We start from the raw sequence: 12,414 nt of genomic DNA, 5'->3' as shown, positions 1-12,414 counted from the left end.
TAAAATTGTTTTAAATCCTTGATGATAAACGACAACTTTTATCAAGCAGCTTTGATACATTACCTTACGGGCATTTTAACGTGGATGTCCCCGCTGTCGTCCAGGAATTCCATTAGCCGCCTGCCGTTGTCGTTGTTTCTTCTACAGTGCCATTCTGGGAATTTTGTATTGAAGTCTCCCATCACAATGTGCTGTTCTCTTTGTTTCTTGAACAGCGTTTTGTCCAGATCATTCTTTAGGGAGTCTGAATTTGAGGGATTGTAGCAGGATGTTATTCTCAATCTGCCTTGGATCGTGCAGATTTCGACTGCTATCGCATTCATGTTTTCTGTCTGGATTGGTGGCAACTGCACGTGCTGGATGTTTTTCTTAACCAGTATGGCGGATCCTCTCGTTCTGGGATTTTCATTGTGCTTCTTGTGAGTTCGGTATCCTGGAATACCAAAGTGGTCTGTAGCTCGCAATCTGGTTTCCTGTATCGCAGCTACGCCAATGACGAGGCCTTCGAGAAGCTCCTGCAATTCGATTTTACGCCCACTAATACCGTTGATGTTTCACGATATTATTTGCAGTGCTCTGTGTTTGGAGTAAGCAGCCATTAATCTAGGATTTTGGGAAGTTTGGAGAAGAATGCACTCATAGCCTAGTACATTGTCTACATTTGCTTCAATGCCTGTTGGAAGTTGTTAAAGAAAAATCCTTCGCAACGTTTTAATTATATGTTTATTAAACTAATGTACGGTATCAAAGCTTAGAGATGACTGACTGTATTGAACTAAAAAGAAAAGGAGCCAAAACAAAAATCATTAGCGTAATGCTGATGAAGCAAACATACAAATCTATTACATGAATGATGCGTTCAGCAGAAAAACGATATTGGTCTTAAAACTAACATTACAGATGCCGAAAGAGATTCAAATTTCAAATATGGTTATTTATTATAATCCTAACACTCCCACTTATATGAAATTTGTTTCAGCAATTAACAGAGTTTTCGACTCGGCCATATTGCAGGCCCATCATTTCCTAAATCTCCTAATCTTTTCGGTACCTCTGAAATGAAAGATTTTGAAAACCTGCAAATCACAAGGGTTATTTACAATTCTCTTGTATTTAAAAACACAAGAGAAACCAAATCACCACTCCTCCAGTCGAACCTGTTGGTATCCGGCCGATTTTCACCTATCGAAGGTGATGGTTGACAGCACTCGGAGTTAGGTCATAAACCTAAAATCACGTACATGCCGCTCCGCAGTTCCGATCGATCCTTCGTGAAGAACAGACGTGCCTAAAGCAAACGCAAAATTTCGTGAAAAGACGCGAGTCGTAAAAATTTGGGATCACCCAAATAAATGCGAACCGCGACTAATCGGAGAAAGAAACGCGAGTGAAATCGACCCAAGAGCCCATTACCTGGGCATCGTAGCGAATCCGACCCTCGAGTTTTATTGGCCAATCGGAACAACCCGACATTCCAATTGGAGTGCCGCTAGTACCGCAACGGCCAACTGACTCGATCGAGCCGACCGTCGACATTGCAAATCGGCCAGAATAAATCGGTCTTCGAGCGACTTCACCATCGATAGGTGAAAATCAGCCGGAAACCAAATATTCGCGGTTAAAGAAAGGCTGCAGGATTCTCTTGTGTTTTTAAACACAAGAGAGTGTAAATAACTCATTCTTTTCAGGATATAACATTAATTTTTTACAGAGAAGTGCTACCATCAATGATTGGGCCAATAAAATGGCCGAATCTAGAAAGATAGTGGAAGAAAGGGCCTTGGTTGCCATGGAAGTAAAGAGGGACCCGGAGGCGCTGTTCTTAATGAACCAGCACTTCTTCGAACAGAACCAGGATAAAGATAGGAAGATATTGGAGTTCCAGGGGTTAGTAAAGGACTTCCAAAAAATCAACTTCGAGTTGCTGGAGACGATGAAGAGACTCGAAGAAAAAATGGACAGAATGGAGAGAACTAACGAAGCCGGGGCTAGCTCGCAAAGGAAGAAAAAGAGGACTATCGAAAGAATCGAAGAAGAGGCTGAAGGCGCTGCCAAAACGTACGAGCCAGAAATCCCTGATGTGGTAGAAGACGAAAAGATGCAGGAGATGGAATTTAGACTCATCCAAAAAGAGCAAAAGGAGGAACAAAAAAAAGAAAAGAAGGCGCAAGAACTAAGCCAGCGAGGACCAAGCAGGTCTGTTGACTCAACAGCAGCTGAACAACCTAAGAAACAAAAGATCCCCCCGATCGTCATCACGAACTCACAGGACTGGACCGTAGTCTGTAACAGATTAAGGTCTAAGAAAATTGGCTATAATAAAGCCAAAATGACAGGTAAAGGTGTAGCCATTTCACCTAATACTGCCGAGGACTATAGAGTAATGACACGACTTTTGACGGACGACAAGAGAGAGTTCCACACGTACAGTCTACCAGAGGATAAAAAAGTGAGGGTAGTTATAGGTCTTCTACCCATAAATATCACAGAAGAAGAGATCAAAAACGACCTCACTAAACAAGGAGTCGTCCCGTGTTCAGTCCAAAGAATGAAAAGTCCAGTAGACAAGCGCACCCTCAGACTAGTACTAGTCCAAGTAAATAAAGAGGACAAAGAGAAAATCTTTGGAATAAATTACTGTTGTAACCTTATAGTTAGAGTAGAAGCCCAAAGACTACTAAAAGGCCCAACACAATGCCACAAGTGCCAGAAGTTCGGGCACTCACAAATGCACTGCACTGCACTAGCAAAGTGCGTAAAGTGCGGAGGAAATCACCACAGTGGTGATTGTAAAAAAACAAAGAACACTCCGGCAAAATGTGCCAACTGCGGAGGGCCTAATCCAGCCAGTTATAAAGGATGCAAGGAGATCCCTCAACCGACGAAGCAGACCATAGTCAAGCCAAAATCAGTAGTCATAAAGGTGACTAAACAGCAGCTAAAAGCTGCCCCACCACCACCACCACCACAAAAGCCAGGCATGAGCTACGCAAGAGTAGCCAAAAAGAATGACAAAAAAGCCCACGAAAATGCAAAGCCTGTAGATTTCCAACAGGCTCTCAAACAGATGCAAACAATGTACTCTGCAAAGAGTGTATTCTTTGCGAACTTGCCAAAACTACAAGGTTAATGGACTCACACCAGAATACCCCATCTTCATTGCAGATCATATCATGGAACATAAATGGTATGAAAGGGCGAAAAACAAATTGCAGGAGATATTAGAACGCCTAAATATCGATATAGCTGCAATTCAAGAAACCAGATTAAAACCAATGGATGATATAAAAATCCCAGGCTATAAAATATACAGAAAGGATAACGAAAAGCCGGGGAACCCGAGGATGAGCAATTTTAATAAAAAACGGCATTCAGCACGAACAATTGCTACCGATATAGACGATCGTCATGAACACCATCGCAATCGAGCTAAACAATGCAAGGGGACGGTTACGAATTGCATCGTGCTATCACCCTCCGCAACAGAAATTGCTACCTGAAGATGTTGAGAAAGCATTGTTCGGAAGAGAAAGCGGTCAGTACATCGCAATTGGAGATTTTAATGCCAAATCGCAAAATTGGCATAGCAGAGCAACGAATGATAATGGAAGGCAACTTAAAAAGATTCTGGAAAAAAAGGATGACGTCGCAGTCATGTCATCTGAAGAACCCACTCATTTTTCCACCTATGGAAATCCGACGTGTTCGATATTATGCTAATCAGGGATCTAGCCGTGGAGGCAGAAATCAACGTAATTAACGAAGGATCTTCTGACCACAACCCAATACTAGTGGTCTTAGGAGAAGGAATTCCAACCGCGGATACCATCATCACGAAAAGGACTAATTGGAAGAAATACAAGAAAAACTTGCAAGAAAACCTATCGAAAATCGGCAAACTCGAAAGTGAAGCCGAAATAGAAAATGCCGTTTCACAACTAGAAACGGACATAAAAGCAGCACTGGAATCAAGCACAAAAATAAGAAGAAAACCCAAAATAAGAAATTACCTAGGGGGAATTTCCGAGGAAACAAAATAGCTGATACAGCTAAGAAGGCATGCTAAGAAAAAAGCATTTAAAACACAAGCCCAGGCGGACAAAACCGCCTTATATCAGCTAAACAGGAGAGTAAAAGCAGCACTACAGGATCACAAGGAAGAACAGTGGCAGGAACATTTGAAATCCCTTGACCCCCAGGATAAGAGCATGTGGAAAACACTAAAAGCCATTAAAACCGAGAGAAAACCAATGCCACCTATACAAGGAGAATATGGAATAGTATATACTTCTGAAGACAAAGCAGAGGTATTCGCGGACAGCCTAGAAAATCAATTGAAGGAAAACATAAACCAGGACCAAGAAGCAGAAAACTGGGAAGAAGAAGCCATTAGGCATGTCACGCCAAAAGAAATAAAAGGCATCCTGAAACAGCTACAAATCAAGAAAGCACCAGGATGCGATCAAATAGGGAACCAGGCACTGAAGGAATTGCCAAATCGACGGGTAGCCGCATTAGTGAATATCGCAAATGCGGCCCTGAGAAAAAGGCATTTTCCTTCAAACTGGAAAAAAGCAGATGTAATTCTGTTCCCTAAGCCAGGAAAAAATCACAAGCTATCCCAAAGCTACAGGCCAATAAGTATACTACCACTCATGGGTAAAGTAGTGGAAAAAATAATACTAACAAGATTAAAAGAGAGCGAAGAAGAGCTCAAAATTATACCACAGGAACAGTTCGGATTTAGGAAACAACATTCGACTGAGTTACAAGTTCTAAGAATGGTCGAATACATCACTGGAGCATTGAACAAAAACCAAGCAGCAGGAGCGATACTGTTGGATATCGAAAAGGCCTTTGACAGCGTATAGCATAGAGGATTATTGGCGAGACTGTTGGAATCAGGACTCCCAGTACCGCTGGTCAAGCTAGTAAAATCCTTGCTCGACAACAGGAATTTCCGAGTAAAACTAAATAACAATTACTCAACATATAGGACCATAGAGGCAGGAGTACCGCAAGGAGCAGTACTATCCCCGTTCCTGTACAATGTATATGTGTCAGAACCACCGAGAACTAATAACACTCAACTGGCACTGTATGCAGATGATACTGCAATTCTCGCAAGTTCATGGAACGGAAAACTGCTAGCCAGGTCCCTCCAGGAAGAGATGACAGCGCTAGAAAAATGGTTTTCCAAATGGAAAAACAAAATAAACGCTGAAAAAACCCAGGCCATCGTTTTCAAGAAAAATAGAAGAATAAAAACTGAAGAAACAGTTAAAATAAGTAACAAACAAGTACCGTGGACCAAAAAGGTCACGTACCTGGGTGTCGACATGGACGAGAAACTTACGTGGGGACCCCACGTCAATAAAACAAGGAACAAAGCAAGATTAACAAGGGCAAAACTCTATCCTATGATATGCAGGAAGTCCAAGTTGCCGCTCAAAAATAAAATCACGTTAGTTAAAACTGTGATTCAACCACAGCTAACATATGCATCGTCCGCATGGGGACATGCATCAAAATGGCAATTAAAGAAACTCCAGGCAGTTGAAAATATTGCATTAAGGACAGCAATAAACGCGCCTTGGTATGTTAGCAATACAAGAATCAAAGAGGACCTCAAATACGAAACAATGACCGATGTAATGAAAAAACATGCTAAGAAGATATTCCAAGAAGCAGAAGATCACCCGAACGAACTAATTAGAAAGGCAACGGACTACAGTACGGAATTTAAAATTCCGTACAAAAGACCCAAATACCAAGTATTTGACAACGGTTAAGGGACATAAACCTAAACTGCATAGGATCAACGAGCTAAAAGACTTGAAATTAAAAAAAAAACGAGGACAAGGAACCAAAAACCTTATGCAGCATAGAATTTAAAAAGGCCAGATAGCCGTTCTGGTACTTCAAACTCGTTGCTGCAATAAAAGCCAAAGTCCTCGGGAACAACATGGAATTCCCGTAAAGAGGCACGCCAAGGGCCTAACTAAGATTACAGAGCAAAGAGCGGATTCCGTTTGACTGATAATAAACGACCCACCAAATAGCGACCCAAAAAGCGCGATTAAGAATAAATTGAGTCCGCTCAATTTTTCTTTGATTTTACGGGGTTTTTTAGTGGGTGAAACCCCACACAGGCTGGATGCACGGGCACCAGTATCGTCTTCCAGCAAGATTTTTTATCCCCGGGGTCGCGTCCCCCCAAAAAAAAAACGCCAACCCTTTTAGTACAGTGTACAGTGCGGTGACGGACGGATGTCCCTTCGTGTGCGTGGTGATTCGACGCGAGTGAGTGCATGTGCGTTTAGTGCAGTGTAGTGATTTATGCTTTTTTGTGTTTGTGCAAAGAAAATCGTTCTTGTACATGTGTTTTTATTAAAACACATATGCGAGTTAAAAGCTAGCCAGCCTAGTTTTTATTAAAAAAGAAAAAGAAAATCGTTTCACGAGTTTATGTTTTTCTAAAAACATAAGCAAGTGAGTTTTTAATTTTGATTGTGTTATAGGTAACAAACCACGGTCCTTGTCTCAATTGAGACCTAGGAAAGGACCATCGAGCGGGCCCCAAGCCAGGGGCTACCCAAGGAAGTGCACCTTCAATCCAGGAAGGGAATTCAGGACGCCGAAACAGCGATGGAAACCGAGGAGATTAAGAAGAGCCCGGAAGCCTTACTGATGCTAAACAAGCATCTTTTTGAGGCTAACAAGGCTCTCATAAAAAGAGTTGAGCAGCTCGAAAAGATGCTCAACGAACAAACCGATCTTCTTAGGTCTATCAAGGACCAGATGGACGAAAAAGACGACATAAAAAGGAAGAAGAAGAGGACAGCAAAGACGGCCCCAAAGATGGACGAACCAACAAGCCAGGACGAAGAAATGGAAGACGAGCCCGAGGACAACAACAGGGATTTGAGAAAAATCCAATAGGAACAGCGCAAGGAAAGACGGCAACAGCAAGAACGGGAACGGGAACAGAGGACCCAGGAACTAGCCAGGGAACCGAGGACCGCGACAGGCAAACCAGGACACAAAGGATTCCTCCCATTGTGATCAAAAATGCCAAGGATTGGACGGTAGTAAGTAACCGCTTAAGAACCAAAAATATCTGTTACAGCAAAGCAAAGATGACGGGACAAGGAGTGGCAATCACTCCAAACACGGCCCAGGACTACAGGGCTATGGCGAGGCTCCTGAAGGAAGACAAGAAGGAGTTTCACACTTTCTCACTGCCAGAAGACCGAAAGGTGCGCGCTGTAATTGGACGACTGCCCGACAACGTGACGGAGGACGAAATTAAGACGGACCTAGGTAAGCAAGGTATCGTTGTAGCCTCAGTGCAAAGGATGAAGAGCCGGAAGCACAAGAGGATCCTGCCCCTAGTACTAGTACAGGTGGAGCAAGAGGACAAGGAGAAGATATTTACAGTCAAAACGTGCTGTGATTTGATTGTTCGAGTGGAACCCCAGCGACAGCAACAAGGACCGACGCAATGCCACCGATGCCAGAAGTTTGGACATTCCCAGACGTTTTGTACAGTAGCCGCCAAATGTGTGAAGTGCGGGGATAGCCACCACAACGGGGAGTGCACCAAGGCCAGGAACGTCCCGGCCAAATGCGCAAACTGCGGAGGGGCTTATCCTGCGAGCTACAGGGGCTGCAAGAAAGTCCCGCAACAACCAAAGGTACAACAAAAGGCTCCCCCCAAAAACCAGGAACCAAAGAGGACAATGAAGGACGCCTCCATCCCGGCACCATTCAAACCGGGAACAACCTACGCAGGAGCGGTAAAGAAGACAACAAACACGCAAGTAGCCAAAAAAGAGCCTGTTGACTTCCAGCAGGCTCTTAAGCAAATGCAAATGATGTACTCAGCAATGAGTGCATTTTTTGCTAACCTTCCTAAAGTAAACCATTAATGAATCTACATCCTTCTTTTTCAGCATTGCAGATAATATCGTGGAACATCAACGGTATTATAGGGCGTAAAAACGAGCTGCAGGAGCTGCTAGAACGCCTGGACATCGACGTAGCCGCCATCCAAGAGACGAAGCTGACACCGACGGACGACTTCAGAATCCCGGGATACCAAATCCACAGGAAGGACAATGACAATCCGAGACGATCAAGGAGACGAGGAACCGCACTACTGGTGAGAAACAACATCCAGCACGCTCAGATGCCACCAATCCCGACGGGACACATGGACGCCATAGCAGTTGAAATCAACACCTGCAAAGGACGTTTGAGAATTTCATCCTGCTACCACCCGCCTCAAACCGACTCTCTGCAAAACGATGTGGATGAATCTCTTTTCAGACGACAAGGGGGACAACATATCGCAATCGGCGATTTCAATGCCAAATCGCCCGATTGGCACAGCTGGACGACGAACGGGAACGGCAATCAATTGAGGACGTTCCTACAAAGACGGGATGACGTGCATGTGATGGCAACTGAAGAACCCACCCACTTGGCAACGACGGGAAGAAATGACGTGCTGGACATTATGATCACCAGGAATCTAGCAATGGAAGCCGAAATCGAGGTCCTCAATGAGGGATCCTCAGACCATAACCCGATTTTAGTAATTCTAGGAGACGGGACGACCCAGGAAGACACGATCACAACCAGAAGGACGAACTGGAAGCTATTCAAGACGACCCTGCAAAAGAACCTATCGACCATCGGGAAACTGCAAAGCAATACCGACATCGAAGATGCCATTTCAACGCTCGAAGTGGACATAAAGACAGCAATGGAAGCCAGCTCCAAGACGATCATCAAACCAAGGATGAAGAACTACCTCGCGGCAGCAATCCCGGAGGAAACCAAACAGCTGATCCGGCAAAGACGGAAGGCAAAGAGGAAGGCATTTAGGACCGGCGACCTTGCGGACAAGAACGCACTAAACCAGGTAAATAGGAGAGTTAAAGCTGCTTTACAGGAACACAGGGAACAACAGTGGCAAGCGCACCTGGAATCCCTGAGCCCAGACGACCGGAGCATATGGAAGACGCTGAAGGCAATCAAAGCGAAAAGGAAACCGATCCCAGCCATCCACGGGGAACGGGGCATAGTCTATACCATCGAGGACAAAGCAGAGGCATTCGCTGATTGCCTAGCCAGACAGTTCAGACCAAACCAAATCAAGGACAAGGACGCCAAGGACTGGGAAGAAGAGGTCAACAAGCGCATCCAAAGCCTACAGACGACCGGAGAAGAAGGAAACATACGACACGCCACGCCCAACGAAATCAAGGCCATACTGAAGCACCTCAACATCAGGAAAGCACCAGGATGCGACCAGATAGGGAACAGAGTCCTCAAGGAACTGCCACAAAGAGGGATAGCCGCATTACTAGCCATCACGAATGCGATACTCAGACAGAGACACTTCCCGACGAACTGGAAGAGAGCGGACATCATCTTGTTCCCGAAACCAGGTAAAAATAATCTTTTTCCACAGAATTACAGACCTATTAGCCTACTACCGCTAATGGGGAAAATCGTTGAGAGGGTGATACTAAGGAGACTGACAGACTGCGAGGAAGAACTCAAAATCATCCCGGCCGAGCAATTTGGATTCAGGAAGCAGCACTCGACCGAACTACAAGTGCTGCGAATGGTGGAGCACGTGACCGAGAGCTTTAACAAGAGACAAGCCACGGGAGCAATACTGCTGGACGTCGCGAAGGCCTTTGACAGCGTATGGCACAGAGGACTGCTAGTGAGACTGTTGGACTCCGGACTCCCGGTACCACTGGTCAAGCTAGTGCGATCCTTCCTCGCTGACAGGGAATTTCGCGTCAAGCTGGACGGATGGTACTCAACCCACAGGACCATAGAAGCAGGAGTACCCCAGGGAGCGGTACTGTCGCCGTTCCTATACAACGTCTACGTGTCGGATCCCCCCAGGACGGAAAGGGCGGAACTGGCACTATACGCGGACGACACGGCAATACTAGCACGATCTGGCAACGGAAAACAGCTAGTCAAGTACCTGCAACAAGAAGTCACAGCGCTGGAAAAATGGTTCGCCAAGTGGAAGATCAACGCCAACGCCGAGAAAACACAGGCCATAGTTTTCACCCGTAGGAAGAAGCTCAAGACGGAGGACAAAGTGATGATCCAACAGAAGCCAGTACAATGGAGCAACAACGTTACGTACCTTGGAGTACACATGGACGAGAAGCTCACGTGGAAGCAACACATCGAGAAGACCAGACTAAGGGCAAAGATGACGAGAGCGAAGCTCTACCCCATGATCAGCAGTAAGTCCAAGCTACCGCTCAGGAACAAGATCACACTGGTCAAGACAGTGATCCAACCACAATTGACGTACGCATCAACAGCATGGGGGTATGCAGCCAAGTCGCACCTGAAGCGCCTTCAGGCAGTGGAAAACATTGCACTGAGGACGATTGTAAACGCGCCTTGGTACGTCAGCAACGAGACAATCAGAAGGGACCTCAACTACACGTCGATGACGGAAGTCATTAGAAGCCATGCCACCAAGACGTTCCAAACCACGGAAGACCACACCAACGAACTGATCAGGAAGGCAACGGACTACCAACTGGAGGATGCCATCCCACACAAGAGGCCACGACACCAACTTCTGGACAATGGATGACAATAGGGAGCCAACCAACAGGACACTAATAAAAATTATTCTTTTCAGGACACTAATTAAAAATCTATTTTTTACAGGATTTATTCTTTCAGGACACTAATCAAAAATTTATTTACAGGATTTATTTTACAGGACTTGTAAAAAAGGCCTTCACAACGATGTATGAACAAGGACCGAAAGCAATTCGGGACTTTGACATCATCGTCTGTGAAATAAGACCAAAAAGAGCCGACAAACAAAAATGGACCACAACAACAACATAAAAGATGCTAGAAAATCCCTCGTCGGCGGGAAAATTCTAGCCAAAGATCAGGGGGGGACCTAAACCATCTCCCCTCAAAAGAGGAAAAAGGATCCCAAAGAGATGACTGAGTAAGAAGCGACGGTCCCGCTTGTCTCTCTTTAAAAACAGGACCAAAACCAAGCGACCCAAAATCTCGATCGAGGTTGTTCGGGCACGGGCTCGAAAACCTCTAAAAACACGGGGATTTTTTAGTGGGTGAAAACCCCACACAGGCTGGTGCACGGGCACCAGTAACGTCATACCGACAAGATATTTTGCATCAGGGTCGCGCCCCTAAAAAAAAAAAGATCGTTCGAAGAGAGTTCCGATCGAGAAATCGTAAAGAACAGACGTGCCTAGAGCAAACAGAAAAATTTCGTGAAAAGACGCGAGTCGTAAAAATTTGGGATCACCCAAATAAATGCGAACCGCGACTAATCGGAGAAAGAAACTCGAGTGTCGTTCTGATACGTACGATCGACGCCATTGCCCAATTACCGGGGCAACCGTGACGGGCCAACCAACACAATCGAGACGACCGTCCGATATCACAAATCGGGTCGAGTGACTTCACCTTCGATAGGTGACAATCGGCCGGAATTTAGGTCCATGACCTAACCGGCCAGAGTCACCATAGTTTTTGTTAAATAGCGTGTTTTTAAAACACGCTAACCATTTTTAACTAACTAATAAATTTCTTTCTGGATAATTAACAAGTAAATTTAGATTACAAGATAAAGCAAAAGGACAACTACCATGGCGGAAGGCCTGCTGAGGCCTAGCGCGCTAAATCTTCTGCGGCAACAAAAAGATCTGAGCGATTCACAAAAACAGATGGCAGTAAACGAACTGCAGACGAACCCCAGCAGCCTCATGGAACTCAATAGATATCTTATGGAGAGCAACAAGGCACTCATTGAGGCAAACCAGGCCCTCAACAAAAGAGTTGAGGAGCTGGAGCAAATGCTGTCCAAACAGAACAAAATGTTCGAACAACAAGCCGAGATGCTGAAAAGCATCAAAGCAAATATGGATAGAAACGATAACAAAGGCCGAGAAGATGAATTGAAAAGAAAGAAGAAAAAGACGACATGGACGCCTACAAATGAGGAAGAAAACCAGGACCCACAAGAGCAAGAAGCATCAAAAGAGGACGAAGAAATGGAAGTAGCCGACTTCCAAACAATTCAGAAGCAGCAGAAAGAGGACAAAATTAATAGGGAAAAAAATAAGTAGGAACAAGAGACAAACAAACCAGGACCCAGCAAAACAACTGACTCAGTAGTCTTAGAGGAGCAAAAAAACAAAAAATACCGCCTGTCATCATTACTAATGCTCAGGACTGGACCATAGTCTGCAATAGACCAAGGTCAAAAAAGATAGGCTTCAACAAAGCCAAGATGACCGGGAAGGGAGTATCTATCTCCCCTAATACCGCCGAAGACTACAGGGCGATGACAAAACTGTTAAGGGACGACAAAAA

General features: G+C 44.9%; 1 protein-coding gene across 1 annotated transcript; it reads left to right on the top strand.

Annotated features, from left to right (window-relative positions):
• The first annotated feature begins 11,687 nt into the window (after window positions 1–11,687).
• On the top strand, window positions 11,688–12,167 carry LOC136350034 (golgin subfamily A member 6-like protein 2). The gene has a single exon (XM_066301558.1). It carries the CDS (start codon window positions 11,688–11,690, stop codon window positions 12,165–12,167), a length of 480 nt encoding a protein of 159 aa, XP_066157655.1.
• The last annotated feature ends 247 nt before the right edge of the window (window positions 12,168–12,414 follow it).

The sequence above is a fragment of the Euwallacea fornicatus genome, unplaced genomic scaffold, assembly GCF_040115645.1.
Source record: "Euwallacea fornicatus isolate EFF26 unplaced genomic scaffold, ASM4011564v1 scaffold_88, whole genome shotgun sequence".
In the NCBI taxonomy this organism is placed as follows: Eukaryota; Metazoa; Arthropoda; class Insecta; order Coleoptera; family Curculionidae; genus Euwallacea; species Euwallacea fornicatus.
Note: the sequence above shows the minus strand (reverse complement) of the source record. Positions and strands in the feature narration are given on the sequence as shown.

Bases quoted from the DNA above. Each gene is read 5' to 3' on its own strand.
- LOC136350034 (XM_066301558.1), top strand. From the start codon at position 11,688: ATGGCGGAAGGCCTGCTGAGGCCTAGCGCGCTAAATCTTCTGCGGCAA.